The sequence below is a fragment of the Camelus ferus genome, chromosome 7 (assembly GCF_009834535.1).
Source record: "Camelus ferus isolate YT-003-E chromosome 7, BCGSAC_Cfer_1.0, whole genome shotgun sequence".
Taxonomy (NCBI): domain Eukaryota; kingdom Metazoa; phylum Chordata; class Mammalia; order Artiodactyla; family Camelidae; genus Camelus; species Camelus ferus.
In genome coordinates, this window is record NC_045702.1 from 80569364 (window position 1) to 80592655 (window position 23292).

General features: G+C 36.7%; 1 protein-coding gene across 13 annotated transcripts in view; it reads left to right on the forward strand.

Annotated features, from left to right (window-relative positions):
• SUGCT (succinyl-CoA:glutarate-CoA transferase) overlaps positions 1-23292 on the forward strand; it is a 622782-nt gene that overhangs the window by 199536 nt on the left and 399954 nt on the right. For all 13 annotated transcript variants that reach the window (XM_032484269.1, XM_032484261.1, XM_032484260.1 and 10 more), the window contains one exon: positions 1252-1349. In XM_032484269.1, the coding sequence (XP_032340160.1) occupies positions 1252-1349 (98 nt within the window). The remainder of the gene's footprint in view (positions 1-1251; positions 1350-23292) is intronic.

The following is a 23292-nucleotide window of genomic DNA, read 5'->3' on the forward strand; positions in this document are numbered from 1 at the left end:
AATGACTTATTCCCTCGTAGGGAGGGAGAGTGGGTTTTGATTCCTGGATAAGCCGAGGCCATTTCAGGGATCAGGCATGGTGACAGGGAGGTTTTTAGAATGGGCACTGTATGTGGTGTCACTTTTTAAAATCTGGGAGAGTTATGCTGTCTTTATTATTCCTAAAGGAAATGAATAAGTGAAACACGTGAAAGAGAAATGACACCACTGAGACGCTCTCTTGCCTTCAGGGAACCTTCCTCACTTTTTCTCTCCTTTGTAAAATGATTAATGGATTGATTTCATTTAAACTATGGGAAACAAATGAAACCATGAAGTGTTCATATTTAAAGCTAATACATTAATAGAGGTAGAGAAGCTTTCTGTAGGCCACATGGCCTGCCCTTAGCCCATAAATGCTCCTTCTGACTTCCCAGCACAACTGCCAAACACTGCCTCCACACATTCTTTTTAAAAGTTCTTTTCCATCCCAAATCCACTTGGTACTTTCGTTATGGTCTTGTTAAAATTGCAAGATGTTCACTGGGGCTTGCAAGATAGATTTTCTCTCTATTGAGGAGGAGCAAAAGAGGAAGTATATAAAAGCTTTTCTGTTTGTTACTCCTTCAGGGAGTCGTATTAAAGAAAAATAGTGACACTTCTATAGGAAGAGTATCTTTTAATCTGACATTGTTTTAATGGTGAGCATTTGGGGCAAGTGTGTATGCGTTCCCTTTATTTTAGCACCTTGTACAACATCCTGGATAGGACTCCTGGGACAGATAGTATTATTTTATTTACATGTGGAACAAATAAGTGAATGTACCTGCAGAATATATATTGATCATGGGCTTCATGTAAGTGCAGACATGCACTTATGATTTGGACTCTTAGAATTAGGTCAGTTTTACCCACTTTTGTATGTCTATCGTATTTTCTCTAGACAAGTTACTGTGGGAATCTGATAACTCTTTCCCTATATTCTTATAAATGTGTACAAGACATTTTGGGGGCTTGATAACTCATTTTCTGTGTTCCCCGATGTAGACACATGCTTAAAAGTGGTAAAAACTTATCAGTGACAAACCTCGTTGCCAGCATGACCCATCCTAACTGCATGATCCTTCCCTCTCTCTATATCCCTTTGCTAAGAAGTATAAAGACCAGCAAGGCATGGTCTTGGTGATGGACTGACAGGGCCTGAACACTGGTGCCCACAAGCAGGGACATAAAATTTGTGAATTACACCTTAAAATTATTTTTCTCTTCTAGATCTTGAATTTGCCTGAGCTGATTGATGATTCCATGTATAGAACTAACCACCTTCGGGTACAGAACAGAAAAGAGCTTATTAAAATACTGTCTACACGGTAAGCTTGGCTCTGCTATTTGTACATTTCAGAATTAATATGTCATTAGCATTTATCTGGTATTTTGTGGTGTTCTTTTTGGCTTACTTACATTAACTTATTATTTTTCATTTCACAAAACTGGTTAGTGGAAATATATTTTAAAGCTATGTTTTTCTTTCTTGAAAGCATTTTATATGTCTTATTAAGTGCTGAATCATAACGATGATATAAATAAGAAAGTCATAATTACTTAAATTTGGTTGCTTCTCTAGGGCATGTATGTGTTTGGGTTTAGTCTGCCATACATACTACAATAATAATTTAACATCTTTTTTTTACATTTACAGTAGTAAATGCTCACATAATTGACCTCGTTTAACTCTTACAATCATTCTGTAAGTTCTATTATTCCCATTTTACAGAGAAGGAAACTGAGACAAGGGAGGTTGAGTCAAGAGTTTGCTGGCTTTTCTGAGCCTTCCCTGTGTAGCTTGTCATTACGATGTTTTGAAAACTGAGTTATGGGTCATAAAGGATTAATGCTAATCATTTAGAGCATTTGATTGCCAAATTATTCCATCCATGTCAGGTTATGCTTTTGTAAAAACCTGTACCAGTTTTTCAAGTCTGCCTCAGTAAGAGGTAATAAATCTAACTCTTTCCTATCAGTTTCACTTTTGTTTACGTCTAAACTTCTCAATCTATGGAAATAGGCATTGTGGTTTTTGTGGATCTAAATGCCCACATGAACTATTGTTCAGTGTGGAACTTTTGCTCTCATTGCACCAAAAAATTAAGCATTTTTGTTCAAATATTGTATCTTGTCTTTTGGCAAGGGCATACCTATCTATCTATCATTCTATCTGTCTGTCTATCTATCTCAAAGTTCTTAGAAAATAAAATTCTGCTAGTAGTACATTTATTTCTGTTCCCTTCATGTTTGTGAAGCTCCACATGAGTCACCATTCATTACCTACTCTCTCTTGCCTGGATTTTAAGCACTTCTCTACGCTGCCTGTATCTCCCCCTTCAGTCAATAGGGGCTCTGTGTGTGGGGCTTATATGCAGAGGAGAGGGGAACAAGAACTGGGCTCCCCTCTCCTGGTCATCAGTTAAATAAAACTCAGATTCTGCTTCAAAGCCAGAGGGCCCTCAGTCATTAACCTTTCTCCACATGAGAATTGGCCATTTATTTCAGCTTTTTGCCTCTTTGCCTCTCAGGCAGTTTTTAATTCATTTAATTCATTGATATGACTTTTTCCTTTCACACCAAGGTTACCAAGTTTCAATAATAGGCACTTGTGAGAACCTTATCAAAAGCTCTTTGATGGTCTAAATAAATCATATCCATGCTGTGAGAAGAGTGGACCCAACAAAAATACAAAACCCAGGCAAGATACAAGTGTCATCTCGTTGTTGAGTTGCTGGGATTTTTATACCTTCAAGAACCACAAAGTTAAGCGATTGGTTTCATGTCCTAAAACTTGTATTCCTTGCTAAATTCTATTATAGAAATCTGCTGTGGAAAGACTCTCAGCAGCATCCGTAGCAGGTTAATTTTTAATTTCTCTCTTTGGGGTTAATCAGATAACCCGACATCTTCTTCTTTCTACTCTTACATACCCAGAAGTGAGAGCGTCAGCATCTTGCAACCCATAAAGTCCTATGTCTTTGTTCAGACTTAAGGAGTCAGACTTGTAAAGAAGAGACTAAGGGTTAGTTTTAAGAGAGGAAACTTGATGGGGGAGGCCCCATCATCATTTGTCCTGCTGTTAAAACACAGACCGCAGAGAGGCCCTCGGTTGCTTGTAGGCCAGGGTCCCAGCTCTCTTGCCCTGGGGTGTGGGCATGCTGTGCTGTTGTCTTGTGAGATGCAGGCCTTCAGTCTCTTCCAGCTCAAGTCTCTTCTCCTCTGTGGTGGCTGGAAACAGTGATGACCAGGGAAGATCTGGGTGTTAATTCAGTCCCATTGACAACCTTATCATTTGTTTTTCTGAACACAGTCCCTGGACTCATTAGTACTGTTAAGTGCTCGGCTTAAGAAGTCTGTTAAGAAGTCTCTGTGAATATTGTAAAATGTATCGTTTTCATGATATGATTCTATGTTTTTCCAATATTCAAAATATTAGTGGCTCTGTGTTAATCATAGGATTAAATCTGATCTTTTTAGTCTGACATCGTGGCCTTCCACTATCTGACATGACCTTTCTCTTCCATGTTTTCTCAGTATAGAGAAATCATATAGGGAGTTGGGTCTAGAGAGAGAATAGGGAGGGGCCGGGAAGGCAGGAAAATTGTGCTGCTAAAGTTATGACGACTTTATTATAAAGGAGTTCCTTAAACTTGTGAATCAAAGGAAATTTTTTGGTCATAAAATGAGTTTGCTTATCAGCAACTTTTATTTTCTATCTAACCTGACGATACGTCTTTCTTTTTCTTCTTCTAGTTTTATTGAGATGTAATTGGCATATAATATTGTATTAGTTTAAGGTGTACCATATAGTGATTTCATATATGTATCTATTCTGAAATGATTACCATAGTAAGCTTAGTTAGCATCCATCACCTCACAGTTACAAATCTTTTTTTTTTTCCTTTGTGATGAGAACTTTTAGGATCTACTCTCTCAGCAACTGTCAAATATGCGATACATTGTACAGTATTGTTAACTATAGTCACCATGCTGGACACTACACCCGCAGGACTCACTTGTCTTATAATCGGACGTTTGTCTTGTTTGACCGTCTCCACCCATTCTCCCCGCCCCAAAGAGACATCTTGAAGGGAACACTCTACCTGGTAGAGTTCAAGAAGTTTTCCAGCAGCTTAGAGTGGGCAAAACTTCCTCACCTGAAGAGACTTGAGGGCCTCAAGAGTTCCAATGGTATATGCTTCTCATTTGTTCATTCTCTTCTCATCTGTTTAACAAATATGTATTGAATACCTACTATGTGCCAGGGACTGTTTTGAGCACTAGGAAAGGAGCATTAAAAAAACAGAACAAAAATCTCTGCCCTCCTGGACTTCCATTAGAGCAACCCTTACACCTTTTTAGATTTTTCTTTTAGACTTTTTCCATAAAAACATTTGTTTTGATATGCCTAAGAAGTTGTCCATATTTTTCATATAAACTTTTTGTAAATTTTGCTTTACAGATGTGTTGCAGCTATAGGCTGTGCCTGTTAATAATTTATGGTCTTTTTGTCTTTTTTTTTTTTTTTTTGAGGATGTTACAAGGCACATGCTACAATTTTTGGGTGTGTGGTTTTCCAGTCATTTCTATAGAAAAGAATATTTTTGGTAACAGTAGCTGTATTGCCATGTGAATATACCATATTTTCCCTGTTGTCTGCATTAAAAATTACATCATAATACTTTCCTTTAATGCTCATGGACAGTTTCCTTGGCCTATATTTTTATTTTAGAAAATCTTTAAAATATATAAAAATGTAGAAGGATTTGTGAGTGAATTTGCACTGCAGACTTAAAAAAAAAAGACTCTAGGAATGATGGACTTACGGTGTTTATTTAAAAAAAAAACACCTCTCAACCCTTTCATCCAAAAGTGAAAACAGAACCATTTATGGATTTTTTGGGTATATATGTATTTTTATTTAAGTCTAGTCAGTTTACAATGTTGTGTCCATTTCTGCTGTACAGCATAATGCTTCACTCAAACCATTTATGGATTTTTACAAAGTCTGCTCTCCTAAATACACATCAAGTATTCCTCTTGTATTTCAAAGTCTTCCTTACGAAGTATTTTTCCGGAGTAACTTTTGCTTAATTTCCTGAGTAATTTCCCAAAGTAACTTTCCTGCCCATGGCAAGAGTTCATTAAAGTGTTTTAGAATCAGGTGATTCTCTTTGCGTTCTCCTATGAAATTCGTAGACTCTTTTGAAAGTGCCTACCAGAAACGTCAGTCCCTTACCTCACTTTTCAGTTATTCTTGCTAAAGTCAGTTTGTTGCTGCTGTCTGAGAGCAGGCGGACTCACTCAGGAAGGTCGCTGCATGTTTTTGTCATCAGCTGAGCTTTCCACAGCCAGCACACACACAGTTCCCCTCAAGTGCTCTCAGGTGTTGCTATTCCCAAACCATGGCCGGGAGCAAGTGTTTCTTTCTTTCTTTTTTTTTTTTTTTTTTTAATTTAAAGGTGGAAGACTTTCCCCTTGAGCTTGCCATTTCATCCAGGGTGTTGCAGAGAGTCTGTTTACCCAGCTGCTAAGACCAAAAACCTAGGCAAAGCGAAAGCACGTTAAAAGTCCCCAGCTAAAACCCAGAAGAAGAGATATAATAGAGACTAATCCAGGGCCTGTTACAACAAACCCTTTCTTTGCAAGGCTGAGGAGCAACAAACACGTCATGCTGTGCTGTTCGCACACAGGGCCAGCATTTTTGCAATAGTTAGGACCTCTCAAGGGAGAGACTGAAAATCATGATGTGCATTGAACTAAGAAGAGAAGGATTAAGATGATATATTAGTAGTTGGGGAGAAATAATAGGAAGACATGAAATGAGGATGAAGGAAAAGAGAAATAATGGGTTAAATAGAAATACAATTCATCTTATTCCTCCCCCTTCCCCTCTTCATCAATGTTAATGGCCACTAACTGTGCGCCTTGTCCTGCAGATACAGAGATGAAAGATGAGGTCGATTCTTAGTCTAAGCAGGAAAAGAAACAAGTAAAGCAATGAATTAAGTAGCATGTATGAAGTGCAGCTGTAAACATTCGCACAGGGTGCCGGGAGCCCAGAGAAGGGGCAACTACTTCAATCTGGGCGAGTCAGAGAAGGCTTCCTGGAGACAGTGTCACCTGAGGTGAGTCTTAAAGGACAAACAGAATTAGGCAAGTGAAGAAAAAAGACAGTTCAAAGAAGGAAATATTGAACTGAGTGTAATTTTATAGCGAGAAAAAAAATTACAGAAGAAGAAAAAAAGTAGCTTGGAAAGAAACTGATGACAACTTCTAAACTGCTTTTTGAAAAATGCTATACATGTTAAGGAAGTGAACGTCAGTATCGTCCTAGTGAAGGCATTGCTAAAAAGTTGGTCACACGAAGTTGTCATAAATAAAACCAACAGAGTAAGGTACATTTACCGTTTAAAGTACTGTGGCCAATCCTTTAGTAAAATAATTACTTTCGGTTTTGAATGATCTCATTTTTTCTTAAGTTTCTGGTAGGTAATTGAGTATTTATTTTTGGAGTGTACTATCTTAAAATACTGTGAAATTAAATGTCTTCTAAACAGGACCTTCTAAACAGAGGTGCTAAACAGATATTTGTTGAATTGAATCCAGAATTTATTAAAGAGCTTCATCTCTTCATTTTTGGTGTCAACTTATTTTTAATAGGCTTGTTCAGAATATTGGAGAGTTGGACCTAGAGCATTTTGGGCTGTTGATGGAGGGGTTGTGACTTCAAAGCTGCCTAAATATAATGTTAATTAAAAAAAAAAACTGCCATTTTGGTACCATCAGGCAAATTTGGTCACTCCACTTCCCTGGCTAGGTCTTTCAGGGAGTCTCCATAGCTTTGAAGATAAAGTTTAAACCATTTATTTTAACGCATGTAATTGCATCTCCCACTTTTGCCTTTGAACCACCTACAACTCCTTATAATTTGGTCTGGTCTTTTAATCCGCTGTGTCTTCCCACATGCTCATTGCTTTTCACTAAAATGATGAAGCTTCTTTGGCTCACTGGCTGCTACCAGTCCTTTAAAATGAGCACGAGTTTTGGGAGCTTTCCCTATCTCATTTGTGTATTTTAAGCAGCTCTTCCCATGTTGCTGCATCAGAACATCTATTGCACTCAACTGCCATCGATCGTCCTCCTTGACAAGACAGTCAATTTCTTAAGGCAGAGACTATCTTTTTGTTTTTAAAGACATTTTTTAAGAGAAGTTTTAGGATCACAGCGAAACTGAGAGGAAGTTACAGAGATTTCCCATATATCCTCTGCCCCTTCTTTCCCCACCCTCCAGCCTCCCCACCACCACAATCTCCCAGCAGAGTGGTACATTTGTTATAATTGATGAACCTACATTGACACATCATAAAAGACTATATCTTTTAAAAAAATTTATATTCCTAGTGCATACTTGAGTTCCTGGCACTAGGTGTTCTTTTAGTTAGTGAATGTATGAACTGATGAGGGGCAAAGCCATCCAAATTTGGCAAGCTGGCCTAAGGGAAATAACCCCATGTCGGGTCAAAATAAAAAAAGAGGAGAGAAGTGATAGCTGGAAATGAGCACTTTTTGCAGAAGTAACCCAGGAAGCCTGTATTATGATCCCCAGAATGTCAAAAAGACCTGAATTTGAGATCAGAGTCTTCCACTCACTCACTCTGTGGTCCTGAGCAAATCAGAGGACCACATATAACAGTATATAAATCAGAGGATTTGCTCAGGACCACATATAACATATATAACGTATATAACGGTGCATATAACAATACCTACATCACTGTCAGAATTAAAAACCAGATCAGGCATGAAAACAGCTAGCACAGCCTTCAGCATAACAACAGTGCCCACTGCATTTTAGGAGAATCTCAGTCCTCAAGAATCACAAATTACAGCTTGCAAAGTTCTCCTGTATCATTTTTTTAATTCATGGATGCCATGTTTTTGAGAGATTTTTCTCTCCCAAAGGGTAATTATTATATGAATTAGTGTGCACAATTTTTATTCAATTAAGTTCTATGTAACTGCCAATCAAATCCCAATTAGGATGATAGAAATAGTGTTATTGTACTGATTTGATTTAATTCTAGCAAGAGTAAAGCACAACATTCTAGTTGCCCTCTGTGGCCTTGTTGCAGCTAAATAAATGATTTCTGTTTGAATTTTTTAACAAATTAAAAATAGCTCATAAGAGTTAGGAATACATTTAACTTTGTACAGTGCCCTTAATAAAGGCTATTAATAGTGCTTAGTTTTTTTCTTTTTTTAAACCCAAAGTGGACCTTAATAGCTCATGTTCTATTCCCTTTCAAGAAACACTATTTCTCAGTGTGGGCAATGAATTTGGAACCTGTGAACATTCCGCTTAAGTTATTCCATGCATTTGTGGTTGTGCCCTCATAAAGAATGAAACACTTTAGTGTGTTCCTGAGCTGCTACGCTGTGTTAATAGCCTCTATGAAAAGTTTTAGTCAGGGCCTTTGAACTCTGAAGTAAAACACATCCATGAGTTCTCCTGTGTCATTTTTATGGTTACGTTTTTCGCAAAGTTTTAATGGGTATCTCTGGCCTTCCTGAAAGCTGTTGACTTTACTTTTCTCTTAAATAACATTTATAATATCCTTAATTTTAATTTTTACTAGAAAATAAAACTACCTCATATTTCATCTCTGACAGCCCCCTATCTCTTGCCCCTTCCCCTGCCCCCCTTTCTTAAATCTGCATTTAAGTCCTCCCTCCTGCCACTTTCCATGGCCCCATCTTCCTGTCCTTATCCTGTGTTTCATAATTTGAGCCCTATTGCAATTAAATAAGTCATGGCTATTATGGACCAGCTTCCTAGCTGGGTTTTACCTATTTGCAGGAAAGCTTCATTGAACAGGTGGTTTGCTTAGAGATCCTGGAGTCTTTTATCAGTGGCTGCCTATATGGTATAATTTAGAAGGACTGGAAGGCATCTCTCGTGCATGGAATATAACCCTTCCTGACACATAGCTCGCTGATTTCAGAAATTCTGCGATTATAGGTTTTAGGGGCTTGAAAATGTGTCCACCCTTCAGCTTCAAATAGCACAGGGGGAGTTGAAGCACTAACTCTTTGAGTAAGTAAAATCCCCCAGGCCCTTTCCTCAGACTAGATTTTTTAACTGGAGAAATCACCAAAGCCCTGGCTGCCTAAGGTGGATGAGGAGCAGAATGAAAGGCTGAGAGCAGTCAGGAGCCCCAGAGGTCAAGCTGCCCTCACTGACACTTTTGCCAGGGCTGGGAGGCTGGGAAGTCTCTTTTAACTGCTTAATTCCTCCCCTCTCTCAGCCTGGCAACCATCGACTCTCCCATGTCTACATGGTTTTAATATACATAGAGAAACTTACTATTTTCTCCCATGGAAACTTTTTTGTTGGTCTAATATTCTTTTTCCCATATGATCACATTTTAAAATCTCTTCTGCCAGCCTTTCTTTCCCCCCTCCCTGCTGACTTCTATTAGCATCTTATGAGGCTGCATTTTATGTGATTTATATATATCCTCAAACTACATATTTAGTTTATTGTAACCTCCCCCCAGACTTTCATAATGCCTTGAATCATATCATTGTAGGTTTATCTGGCATCCACTGCAGAGAGCTGATTTGGATAAATGGGTCCGATGTTCGGCGAGGGTCACATTTGTTTTCTTATGCATTCCGTGGCAGCTCTGCCATTATCAGCTAATAGATGGTCCCTTGTAAAATGTCTACATTTTATGTGGTACATTTTTCTGAATGTTGGTTCTTTGGAGATAGATTTAAGTGGCTATGTGTTGTTACTATAAAATCAGCCTGGAGGGAAAAAGAATGAAAGAAACCCAGCCCTGGAATGCATCCCTTTGGCTTACAGAATGCAAAAGGAACCACTGCAACTCCAAACAAGCTCCTCATGACCAGGGCTCTTTCCACGCTGTTAAGAGAATTCTTTGTGACTGAGAATCAAGTGATGTCTTTAAGTGAGTCAGGATGGAATGGAATGTCATCCCACTCCTTCCCTCCCCCTCCTTTTTTCCAGGAGGGCTATAAACCATTCCACACTGCCTTTTAGTAGAAAGAATTAGGTGGTAGTGGTGGGATATTTATATGCATGTGCAGGGGGGGATGATGGTGGTGGGAGGCAGTCCAGTAAACTCTGTTTCCCTGGATAAAACATTTAATACCTTCGGTCCTCCATTGGAACTTAATGTATATTTTTAGATTTATAGAATGTTAGAGTCCTAAACACTTGGGGAGCTGGATAGAACTTTGGATATCATTGAACTTAACCCCTTCCTAAGTGTAAGAACGTAGAATTTAACAGCATCATATCCAGAGACCCCTTGAAATCTGGTGGGAGTTTCCACAAAGCCAACTCGAAAGGCCTTCCTTTTGGGAGGGTGTGGGCACAGCTCTCCAGACTTTGCTGGCTGACCTGCTTTTGCTCTTGACTTTTGAATTGGCTAGAGAATCTGGAGTTTGACTGGGTCTCCTGACACTCCAGTTTGCTTCTCAGACTCCCAGACTCATTCCTGCCCTGCCCAATTTCCTGCCGGCCTCTGGCTCGGACTGAGTTCTGGTCTGCAACTATTTCCCTGCCCCATCACCCCCGACCCCACTTGGGTTCTATTCTTATCATTTAACTTTGGCTTTCCAGCTTGGGCCATCCTTGGGCTTTTGATCTTACATCAACTGATGTTTCTGGTGAGAGCTGACTCCACTGCTCTCCCAGTGCTGACAGCTGACATCCCTGCTGAGTCTTGATTTCCACCAGCTGTCCAGCATCCTGGAACACTCCCTAGTGACCAGCTGCTCCTGGCCGTCTTCACCTGGACAATCCACAGTAGTTTTGGCAAGCAACTCACTGCGTCCAGTGCCAGACTGGACCTACCTTCGATCTTGTTTAACATGTTTTCCCCAGTATCACATCGATCACTGATAAGGCTCAAATTGGAATCTTCTGAATATGAAGGCGTTGTCCACAGTACTCACAGGTCAGATGCTTATTTCCCTTTTCTCTAACTATAAATTTTGTGTTTAGAATAATCCTGGCTAGGAAAAGAAAATAGGTGAACATTCTGCACCTCCCGTGCCACCACACACACAAACACACACACACACACACACACACAAAATCTCTTAATCTTTCAATTTATAAATTTGCTTTTTTCTTTCATAATGATTTTTCTTTCCCCTATTGTGAATTGTTTTTCTTTTCTCATTTGCTAACTTTGGAAAAAGAAAAATCCAGACATTGGAATGTCTGAGTTTATTTAAGTCTCAGTACTCTGTTCAATTTAATGAAGGGAAACAAAAAAGGAAAATCAGAATGCTGGCCTGGATCTTTGTGGCTCTGGGATTGGCCCCTTGTGGTGGCCATTGATATATACTATATTTGGAAAATAAGAGTAATTGGTGGTTCCACGCTATTTTTAAACACATCAAAGTACAGAAACATGTTCTACAATAAAAAATTTAGAACTATGGGAAAGAGAAATTGTGAGAAACATAACTGTTTTGTAGTGATTAACATACTATTTTCTAAAGTAGTTAAATAAAAAGAGGATTTATTTATATTTAATGAGGTGGCGGTGAATAGATATATGTCACACGGCATACTGTGCCAACAGAGCTTTTTCTAGTGTCTATAGAACATTTACAAGCACTGATTACAAACTAGGCTACAAAGAAAATCTTAGCTTCAGGAAAGAAAACTAACCACAATGAAATATTCTAAAAATTAATAACAAATTTAAATATTTAAATATAGTCATAACTACAAAACATAGCATGCAAGCCAAAAAAATTTAATATGGGGTGAAAATTTAAAAATCATAGTTAACTATCATGGTGTAGTAAACCATCCTAAAACTTATTGCCTTAAAATGTGTCTGAAAACTTTTTCTGAAAAAATGTCGATAGTAAATAGGCTTTGCAAACTATGTGGTTTTCCTTATAGCTACTTAACTCTACCACAGTAGCGAGATGGCAGCCATAGACAATACTTAAATGAGTGAGTGTGACTGTATTCCGAAAGGCCTTTTTCTATGTATATTGAAGGTTGAATTTCATGTTTTTCATGTTATGAGATATTATTCTTTTGCTCTCTTTCAACTATTTAAAAATGTTACATCCATTTTTTTGTTGTTGTTGAAAACTTACAGGATTCGCTCTCGTAACAATTTTCTTGCACATTATACAGCAGTGTTAGCTATAGTCATCATGCTACATCCTTAGTAAAAACTTAAGTATTTTATAACTGGAAGTTTGTGCCTTTTCCAATTTCCCTTCCTCTCATTCTTCACCTCTGGTAACCACAAGTCTGATCTCTTTTTCCTATGAGTTTTTGTTTGTTTTATTTTTTATTTTATTTTTTTTACTGCCACATATAAGTGAGATCATATAGTATTCATCTTTCTCTGTCTGACCTACTTCACTTAGCATAATGCCTTCAAGATCCATTCATGTTTTCACAAATGTTAAGATTTCCTTACTTTTTAAGGCTGAATAATATTCCATTGTCTAAGTATACCACAACTTACTTATCCATTCATCTATTGATGGACACGTTAGTCTGTTTCCCTTCCTTGGCTAAAGCAAATGATATACATTCTTCTGAACATGGGGGTGCAGATATCTTTTTGAGTTAGTGTTTTTGTTTCCTTTGGATATCTTCCAGAAGTGGAATTGCTGGATCATGTGGTAGTTCTATTTTTAATTTTTTGAGGAACCACCATACTGTTTTCTGTAGTGTAGCACCAATCTACAATCCCACCAGCAGTCTCCAACAGTTTCCTTTTCTCCACATCTATGCCAGCATTTGGTTAATCTTTCCTATTGTTTTTCTGTTCCCTATTTCATTTGTTTCTCTTCCAATCTTTATTATTTCCTTCCTTCTGCTATCTTTGGGCATGGTTTGTTCTTTTTCTAGTGTCTTAGGCATCGAGTTACATTGTTTATTTGGAATCTTTCTTGCTTTTCAATGTAGACATTTATTGCTGTGAATTTCCTTAGAACTGCTCTTTGCTGCATCCCATTAGTTCTGGTATGTTGTGTTTTCATTTTCGTTTGTCTCAAGAATCTTTTTTATTTCCCCTTTAACTTCTTCTTTCATTCAGGAGACTGTTGTTTAATCCCCATGACTTGGTGAATTTTCTAGGTTTTCCTCTTGTTACTAATTTCTTGTTTCATGCCATTGTGTCAAAGAAGGTACTTGGTATGATTTCAGTCTTTTTGAATATACTAAGACTTGTTTGTGGCCTAACGTATGGTCTGTCCTAGAAAATGTTCCATGTGCACTTAAAAAGAATGTATATTCTGCTGTTGTTGGATATATTCTGTATATGTCTGCTAAGTCTAATTGGTTCTTAGTGTTGTTCAAACCTCCTGTTTCCTTATTGATTCTCTGGGTAATCTATCCACTGTTGAGAATGGGGTATTAAACTCCTCATCTATTGTTCTATTACTTTTTATTTCTCCTCTTAGCTCTGTTAGTTTGTATTTTATATATTTAGCTGTTCCAATATTGGTCACATAAATGTTTTTAGTTGTTGTAGCTTCTTTGATATATTGACTTCTTTATCATTATATAATGACCTTCTTTGTCTCTTTTTATCATTTTTAGTTTAAAGTCTATTTTTTTCTGATAGAAGTATAGCTACCCCTGCTGTTTTTGGCTGCCATTTGCTTGAAATTACTTTTTCCATCCCTTCACTCCCAGTCTACATGTGTCTCTAAGGCTAAAATGAGTCTTTTATAGGCAGCATATTGTTAGATCTTATTTTTTAAAATTTAATTCAGTTATTCTATATCTTTTAATTGGAGAAATTAATCTTTTTACATTTATGGTAATTATTCATAGGTTAGGAATTACTATTGCCATTTTCCTTATTGTGTTCTGGTTGTTTTGTAGATCTGTTGTTCCTTATTCCTTATCCTGCTGTCTTTTTTGCATTTTGATGTCTTTTAGTATCAGTATTATTTGACTTCTTTATTGTATTCTTTTGGGTGATTACTACTGGACTTTCCCTTGTGGTTGCTATGAGCCTTACATAAATATCTTTAACTTATAACACCCCATTTTAAACTGATAATGACTTAACTTCTGTAGAATTTATAAACTTTACAATTTACTTCTCCTTCATCTCTCATTTTAGGTAATTACTGTTACAGTTTACAATGTTTTTTATACTGTGTAACTAATAGCAGATTATTGTAGTTATGGTTATTTTTACTATGTTTTTAAAAATTTTTTTTAAACTCGCCCTTGTATGTGAATTATGCACCGCTATTACCATATTGCAGAATCTACCTATGACTGTATATTTACCAGTACCAGTGAGATTTACACTATCTTTTTGTGTTTTTCTGATGTTAATTAGTGTTCTCTTACTTCCACTCAAAGAATTCCCATTAGCATTTCTTGTAAGGAAGGTCTAGTGGTAATGGACTTCTTCAACTTTTGTTTGTTTGAGGAAGTCTTTATCCCTCTTTTGTTTCTGAAGGACAGGTTTTCTGGGTATAGAATTTTTGATTGGCAGTTATTTTTCTTTGAGTGTTTTGAATATGTCATCCCATTCCCTCTTGGTCTGGAGAGTTTCTGTTAAGCAGTCCACCTATACTCTTATGGGGGTTCCCTTGTATGTAACTTCTCTCTTTTCATTTGCTGCTCTTTAAATTCTTTCTTTGTCTTTGACTTTTGACAATTTAATTGTAATGTGTCTCAGTGTAGTCCTGTTTGGGTTCAACCTATTTGGCGAATTTTGGGCCTTGTGTATCTAGATATCCATTTCTCTCACTAGGTTCAGGAAGTTTTCAGCCATTTTGCTTTAAGTATACTTTTTGTCTCTTTCTCTTTCTCTTCTCTTTCTGGAATTCCCATAATGCAAATACTGTTTCTTTTCATTGTGTCCCATAATTCCTATAGGCTTTCTTCACTCTTTTTCTTTCCTTTTTCTCCTCTGACTGGGAAATTTCCAATGTGTTATCTTCCAGGTTGCTGATTTTTTTTTTTTACATGGTCAAGTCTATTTTTGAAACTCTCTATTAAATCCTTCACTTTAGTAATTATATTTTTTAACTCTAGGATTTCTGTTTTTTATGTTTGTTTGTTTTTTTTTTTTTTGGTGGTTGCTATTTCCTTGTCAAACTTCTTGTTTTGTTTATGCATTGTTTTCCTAATTTTGGTTAGTTGTTTGTGTCTTCTTGTAGATTACTAAACTTCTTGAAGAGAATTAATGTTGGTATTTGTGCATTTGAGTAATTAAGGTCCTTTTCCAGACTTATACAAATTAGCTTTGGGAGAGATAGTTCTTCACCTGTTAGCTCAGTTTGGGTTTCTGAGTGTGTCTGCTGGTAATGTTCTTGGGCAGGTCAGGCTTGATATTATGGTCTGTTTCAAAATACTCATCTTGATGCCCTAGTAAATATCTTTAGAGCAATCAAGATAAGTACACTTGCAGAATTCTTCACAATAATGATATAGTGCCAAGCCCATAAACATCTAGCATTAAGAAAATAAGTGAATACTTTGGAATATTGTGCATTCATCAAAAATTAAATTTACTGATAATTTTTCATAGGAAGGAAAATGCTTGTTACATAATATTAATTTGAAAAGTCAAAATTATAAACTGTATTAACAAGGACAACATAAAGGAATGGACACTAAAAGAGAAGTACATTTGACCCTTGAACAACAGAAATTTGAACTGTGCAGGTCTACTTATATGCGGATTTTTTTCAGTAGTAAATACTGCAGTACTGCATGATCTGTGGTTGGTTGAGTCCACAGATGCAGAACCGAGGATATGGAGGAATTGCATACAGGAAGAGCTGACTATAGATTATTCCTGGATTTCGACTATGCAGAGGGCCTGTGCCCCTAAGCCCCCGTATTGTTCAAAGGTCAGCTGTATAGCTAAATATTAACTGTGGTTGTCTGTGGATAGAATTATAAGTAAGATTTGTTTTCACATCCCTATATTTTTCTCTGTTTTTCAAATGTTCGACATGAGTATCTTAATAATCAATACACCGATAAAACTAACAAATAACTTTGCAATACACATCAATTTTTAAGAGCGCAAACAACATGATACCAAAAATAGCCACAAAATAAAAAAAAAAATCTGTGTTCTGACCTAGTTGGTAAACATACCAGAGATTTTATTGCAAGTTTTTGATTATTAAGGGCCAGGAACATCATAGAACATAGAGGTCAAAATACATTGTAGAAGTTTATGCTGTTTAAGGAAATGTTTCCTGTCATTAGTTCATGTTCTTAATTTCACTTGGTGTGAATATCAAAATCAAAGGTATTTTTAAAATTTTTTTCTAACTTTTATGTTACTCCAGATAAATAACTGAATTTTAATGATAATGCCCTTTACATTTCACTTGTTTTCAGTTGTTGTTTTCTCCTTTATAAATTCACTGGGAAAGTTGTATATTCTCCTTGCTTTGACTATGGGTAGGGAAAGTGTAAACTTGGTAAGAAAAAAAAGGACCATGTCTTTTGTTTGCGTGCTACAAAACTTCTCATTTTTCGGGGGAAAGAGAAGGTTTTGATGAAACACAGTCCACCAATGAATTCTGCCATAAGTAGCAGAATCTACTAACAATTTACGCATGCTTTTTGTGGTTGTTTATTGCATTATTCAATAAAACGTGCATACTTATTTTAACTGCAACCATATGAAGCATCTTAAAGCAACACGTACATGCAAAAGCTGTATATTTGAGAAATGTCAATAATTTTATAATAGTTGGTTACCTTACTTTTTTTCATACAACAATAGCAGTTGAATGTGACATTTGATTATTAAAATACTATTTTTCAGTATAATGAAATAGGTTAAAAGTAAGATCGCATTTAGGTTAGCTTCTTAAGTAGCCTTTGTTTTCCCTGTTCCCAAAGTGTTTCTAAGTCTGGTTTCTAAGTCTGAATTGTTCATTCTGTAAGATTATAAGAACACCCTAGCATTACTGACTTATCAATAGCACTTTTTACCATCTCCTGAAAGTACTCCTGGAATTAGAAGACTACGACTATGAACTATAAATGCAGTAACAAATGGTAGAATGAGTTTAACCAAGGACAAGAAATGGTTTTCTAGTTTGCCAGCCTAGTTTGATTTATATTTCTAACTACCAGTGCCTTCCTTTGAGCATCTCCAAAAAGAAAATGAATTAAGGAACCCACCCCTCTCAGAAATATTCTTGAAAATGAGCCAGTTTTATAATTTGGTGCTAGGAGTCCATGGATGATGGGGTGGGCAAAGACCTCATTTTTACTTGAGTTCTAATGGTTAAGTTCAAAATTCCTGTCTACTAGTCTTCTCCCATTATTTTGCCATTTTCCCTTTCCTTTCTTTCTCAACTACTTCTCAGTTTGGTTGGTGCTTAGAGGAAAATCATGCCAGCACCTTTTATTTTCCTCCAAGTCATACCCTGCTTGAACTCATAGCATAGAATGATCAAAGAATGTATGATTAATGCCAGAGCTACCTATGTTATGCTTAAAAATATTTAGATTTATAAAGTAATTAAATCAAGTAAATATTTAGTTACTTAAAGTTAGTGGAAGATTTAAGAATGATTCAGAAACAGCATAGGGTGGTATGTTAGCTCAGGGTTTCCCCCGAAGCAGATCCTGATCCAGGGACTTGGGTACAAGTAGTTCATTAGGGAAGTGATCTCAAGAAACATGATAAACAGCAAGGAAAGTGTGGCAGAGAAGGGTGCAGCCCAGCAAACTCCCATGGTGCTGGAGGAAGCCCACCTACAAGGAAGAAGAACAAGCATTTGAGATGGAACCTGTCAGCAGGCTGGACTGTCTTTGGCTGCTATAGAGCTCCTGTTGGTCAAAGGCACACAGGGTGGGGCGTCTACAGCCTCTGCAACTGTTGGTGTCAGAGGGCAGGAAAGACCCAGTAGAATCGTGGTTAACATAAGTGGAAGTTCGAGTTAGACTACTCATCTTTCAATACTTGCTGTGTCCTATTCCTTGTAAGATATTAGGCAAATTGTGTGACTTCTGCGTTTCCCATTCTTTTCATCTGTAAGTGGAGGGTAATAATAATCCTTACCTCTAGAATTATTGAGAGAATTAAATGAGTAAATACAGGTAGAGCCCTCAGCAGACTGCCTGGCATGTGGTGAACACTGGATAGATATTACTTATTGTAGGGCTCTGCTGGGCAGCAGAATAGTGGGGTGGTCGTCAATTTGTTTTGAGTAACAGGGTTCTGTTGGTGAAGTCTAAGGGTTCGCTCTTATTTGGCAGCCATGTGACATGTTGACTTGCATTAAGTAACCACAAAAATGCCTTAAAACAAAAAAACTTTGGATGCTACTAAGCCTTGTTTCTCTTTGTGTATTTATTATTTTTGGACTTATATACATTTTTAATTAATTTTGCTTAAAACAAAATTGCTTTGTTTCAACCAGCTTGGTTGCTGTCTCTACCAGCTTCTTGTTATTCTCAAATCTGATCAACATGGCATCACCCAAGCCCTCATTTAGACTCAACAACAGAAACCACCCTTACTCCCCAAGACTGAAACTGGACTTTCTGGGTTTATGTTTACTAGCTTCCAATTCAAACAATTGTGTCATTATACAAATTGCATTTCTCCATCTTACCCACAAAAATATTTTGAATGACCTTGTTAGTAGCTTTTTTGAAATCTAGGAACATTTTGCCCACTGTATTTCCCTCAAATACCCATTTAGAATCCAATCAAAAAAAAAAAAAAAAAAAAAAGAGAGAGTGAGATTGGCTTGGCATTAATTTCCTCTAAGAAAACCATATTGGCTACTAATTCTTACTAATTCCTTTTCTAAGTGTTGAAAAGATACTTTGAAGTCCTTCATTCAACAAGTATATATTGAGCTCCCACTCTGCCAAGTCATTGTGAGTCCCATGGTTATTTTTCGAGATTCAGCATCAAATGAACAAAATCCAGTTTCCTTGTATTTAAAAATGGGCAATAATCATGCATCCTTGCAAAGTTATTACTGTGATTTAGTGAGGTACCTTGTGAAACCACCTAGCACATGCCAGAGTGGAGAAGGTGCTCAATGTATCAGTTTCCTTTTCCAGGTTTTGAGAGACTAAAACCAAATAACTCATAGATTCACTGATTGATCAATCCATCCATCCCTTCATCCAGATATGCATACATTCAGCCACCTTTTATTACTCACCTCCTCATTTATTGAGATGTGTAGTATGGGAGGAGGGCGGGGAGAGCTTGGATTTTGGAACCTATACTATTTACATTCTAATCCTGGCTCTGTCTCCTACTAACTAAGTGATCTTGGCAAGTCACTTAAACTTCTTTGTGCTCCAGGCTCCTCATATATCAAATGGGAACAATGATAGTATTTATGGTATAGGGTTGTTGTATTAAATGTGTAATCTACGTAAAGTGCTTAAACCAGTGTCTGACACATAGTATATGTCATATAAATGTCAATTATCAAATGTCAGGCTTTGTCTTGGTAAAAGGCTACAACAGAGAACAAAGTCAGACTCATTTCCTGTCCTGTAGTACCTGCAGTTAGTGGAGATCCCCATATGCTCTGTGAAGCCATGAGATTGCTTTAATCAAATCTGCTTTTTTTTTTTAAGGGTTTGAAAAATTTTGAAAAGAAGAAGAATATGATGAACATTTAGTTCTATTTATATCTTGCCAAATTGTTTTTAGAGTTTTGTTAATGTATATACATAATTAGATATAATTATATGCACATATAATTGTGAGTTCTGTTTTTGCATTTGGTAAAGTACTTTTGTTTATGTTGTATAAAGCATTTAGTGTGTATTGGCTATATATTTACTTTAAATTGCTCATGTACTTATCTGTTGTATAAATATTCTGAAGTATACAAAGGTATGTTGCTATTTTCTAGGCATTTAGAGTATATAAAATGGTTTTGCTGCTGTTGAAGGCTTTGATTTAGTTATCTCTATACTAGTGGAGTCATTCAAACTGAATGAACAGACTTGTAGTTCTTATAACTTCTTAAATTGTTTTCAAGAAAAATTTGAGTTAATTTCTAGCACCTCAGTAATGCATAACTATTAATTTTTTACCACTTCTTACATTATCTAATGATACTACAAATATTTTAACTTTTGTTTCTTAAATGGTAAGTTTAATTTGTAAATTGAGTGTGTTTCCCTGTGTTGACTTACTTTCATATTTTCCCTTTGAATGGAATATTTTCTTTGTTGATGAGTGGGCTGTGGATCGTTTAAATTCTTTTACGTGCCGTAGTGAGGAATAGGTAAAGAATGTAGGGGTGTATAGCTTAGGTAAGAGAGGACTTTGTGGAAGAGCAGGGCTGTTGTTTTAAAATACTGAAGGACTGTTATGAGGAAGATCATTGCATGAGGCTTCTCAGGACTCAACAAAGATCAACAGGACGAAGTTTCTAGGGGCAGATTCTAGGATGTGAACATTTGTTCTAATGTTTACAACATTGGTTCTCACCTGGAAGGAATCTTAAAATCTCTATCCGCGAAAGGAGACTAATGTGGGTGGAACCTGGGAGAAATAAGAAAGAGGAGAAAGATTGGGAAGCTGGAATTCTTATTAAGAGATTTCTAAATGTGAAGTGAGTTGCTTCTGAAAGTACTGTCTTCCCTGGCTGAGCATGTCCTCTACTGTACACCTACCAAAGCAATTGGATGACCACTCTTCTGGGTTTCAAGGGCTGGAGGAAATTGCCAGTAAAATTCATTCCACTTCTGGGATCCTTTGAAGTCAAAAATAACTTTTTGTATTCTTTCCCCCTTTTCTTTATGCCATTCTCATATTAGTGTACTATGTACAATAACAAAATAATGTTCCCTTTCCTAAAGCTATTCATGGAAGATAACAGATGAAAAAAATGGGTGGATTTGTGAAGCAGTAGATTTTCATACTTCATTTGAAAATTTCCTGTTTAATGAGTTTAAATTAAATTCAGTGGATATATATTAAAAACAGGATTTTGAAACAGGAAAATGAAGAAGTTGCAGGCTTGCATTTCATGGTGTGTTGCTTTCTATTATCATATATTTGGAGTTAGATTATGTTTGATATGATGCTGATGGTCTCAATGTGTATTTTAAGTGACTTTTGGGTCTAGAAGAGGTGGAGCTCATAAATCACTTGGGTGATACATTTTAATCCAGTGCAGGGCTGGATGCACGTAATGAAAAAAAGAAAAAAAAGACTGTTATTCAGAGGATAGGAGGTTATACCAGGAAAAAGAATAAAAATCGAATCATAAATAAATATTTTTTGAGCTCAAAGTGGCACCTAACTAGCATCTATCAGGAAGCTTCTCTAATTTTCTTAAAAATAATACCCTTAAACTTCTTGGAAGATGGTGGTGGTAGTGGCAGCATAGTTTTTGGATCTTCCCAAATCTCCTCATAAAAACAGAGCTACTGGTGAACAAAATGAGAAAAAACATGGAAAACATTTACAACAAAATGACAAGGAATTCTCTTGAATCCCAAGGTACAAGTGGATGGGAACAAACCATCAAAAGCTATATGAGAACTGAACAGTATCAGAGATGTTCATGCAAAATGCTAAAGGATAGGTCAAAATTATTTGTATGGTAAGATTATAGTTGATTTTATTTCTCCTTTTGTGCCTGTCGAAATTAAAAATTTTTATATATTGCTTTACTAATAGTTCTTCACAAGGAGATCTTGATAGAAGAGGCTTGCTTTTTTGGCATGAGCAGCCCTGGTGTGAGGTATCACTGGCCCTTAGCAACGTGAGCAGCTTTCCGCATCATGTATGCAGTGGTGCTGCTTAGGCTGCAGGGACAATCATAGCAATGCTGGTCAGTCCAAACCATTAATATAGGACCCGCTCTTCATTTCAAATCTGTACAGAGCAGAATATGTTGTGGAATTGTGAGTGATCATTAGTACAGACCCAAATTATTAATGTGGTAATAATTAGTGTGAATCTTAAGGCATAGTGGCCGATCGGCTTAGTAAGTGTCCTGGTGTGTTTCAGATCATGTTGTGTGAAAAGTCCATGGTGACCCTGGCCTAGAAGTGACTGGATTTCCTGGATGGACTCTTTCACGATCATTTGTGTGGCCGTGAATTGACATGCAGACAAAGGAGAGAGAGCTAGTGAATGCTAAGGGGTGGGGGGAAAGATAACTTTAATCATAATTTATCAGTAATATGTAGAGATAAATTCCTAAGAGGAAATAAGTTCTGAGGAAATTACAGGAAATATTAAATCTGTGATTCTGTTTATGGTAGAAACGCCGACGAACAAATTCCAGCTGTTTCTCTGTGGGTTACAGAAGTGTCACGGGCCTGTTTATAGTTACTGCATTGTAGACTCCAGCCTGGTTCTTATGGAATCCCACTGGTTTGGTTTGGGCTTACTCAGATTTGTCCCAAGAGACATTTCCTATAGGCAATACATTTATGGAATGTAGCCCTGTACCAAATTTTTCTTTCTATAACTTCTGTTCTAGGTTCTTCCCCTTCCTGCCAACAGTTTGCCTTTCCAGAAATATTAGTGTAGCTTTATTTATTTAACAGCTACATAGCACTTAACTTGTACCGCTGGACTGTTCTAAATACCTTCAAAATATTAACTCATTTAATTCCTTATGACAAGGTTATGAGCTAGATCCTATTTCTTAAACCAACACAAAAAGCTAAAACCTTAAAGGACAAAAATCGTAATTTGTCTACATTAAAGTTAATAGTTTCCATATAAAATATAAATACTGATAAGCTAAAAGACAAGCTATAGTCTAGGAGAAGAAATTTGAAATGCATATAACTGATAAAGGACTTGTAGCTAGACTATGCAGATATTCTTGTAAGTCAATAAGAAAGGAAAAATAGTTCATCTCAAAAAGGAGCAAAGGCTATGAAGAGAAAAGAAACAAAAGGAAAAATCTAATAGCCCTTAAGCTTATGAAAAGATGCTTAATTTCTCCAGTTGGGAGAAATGCAACTTAATTTAAAGTAACCATGAGATACCATTCCACCTCTGTCTGGCAAAACTTTGATCTGACAGTAAGAAAGGCTGGGGAGAATATGGAGCAGTAGAAGCAGAAATTGACATCAACCACGTTGAAGAGCAATTTGGCCAAATCTGAGGAAGCTGACAACATACCTGCTTTATGACTTTGCAATTCCACCTCTGTATGTATACCTTAGGGAATCAATCTCACATGAATAGACAGAGAAATGTATAAGGTTCCATTGAAGCATTGTGGGCAATA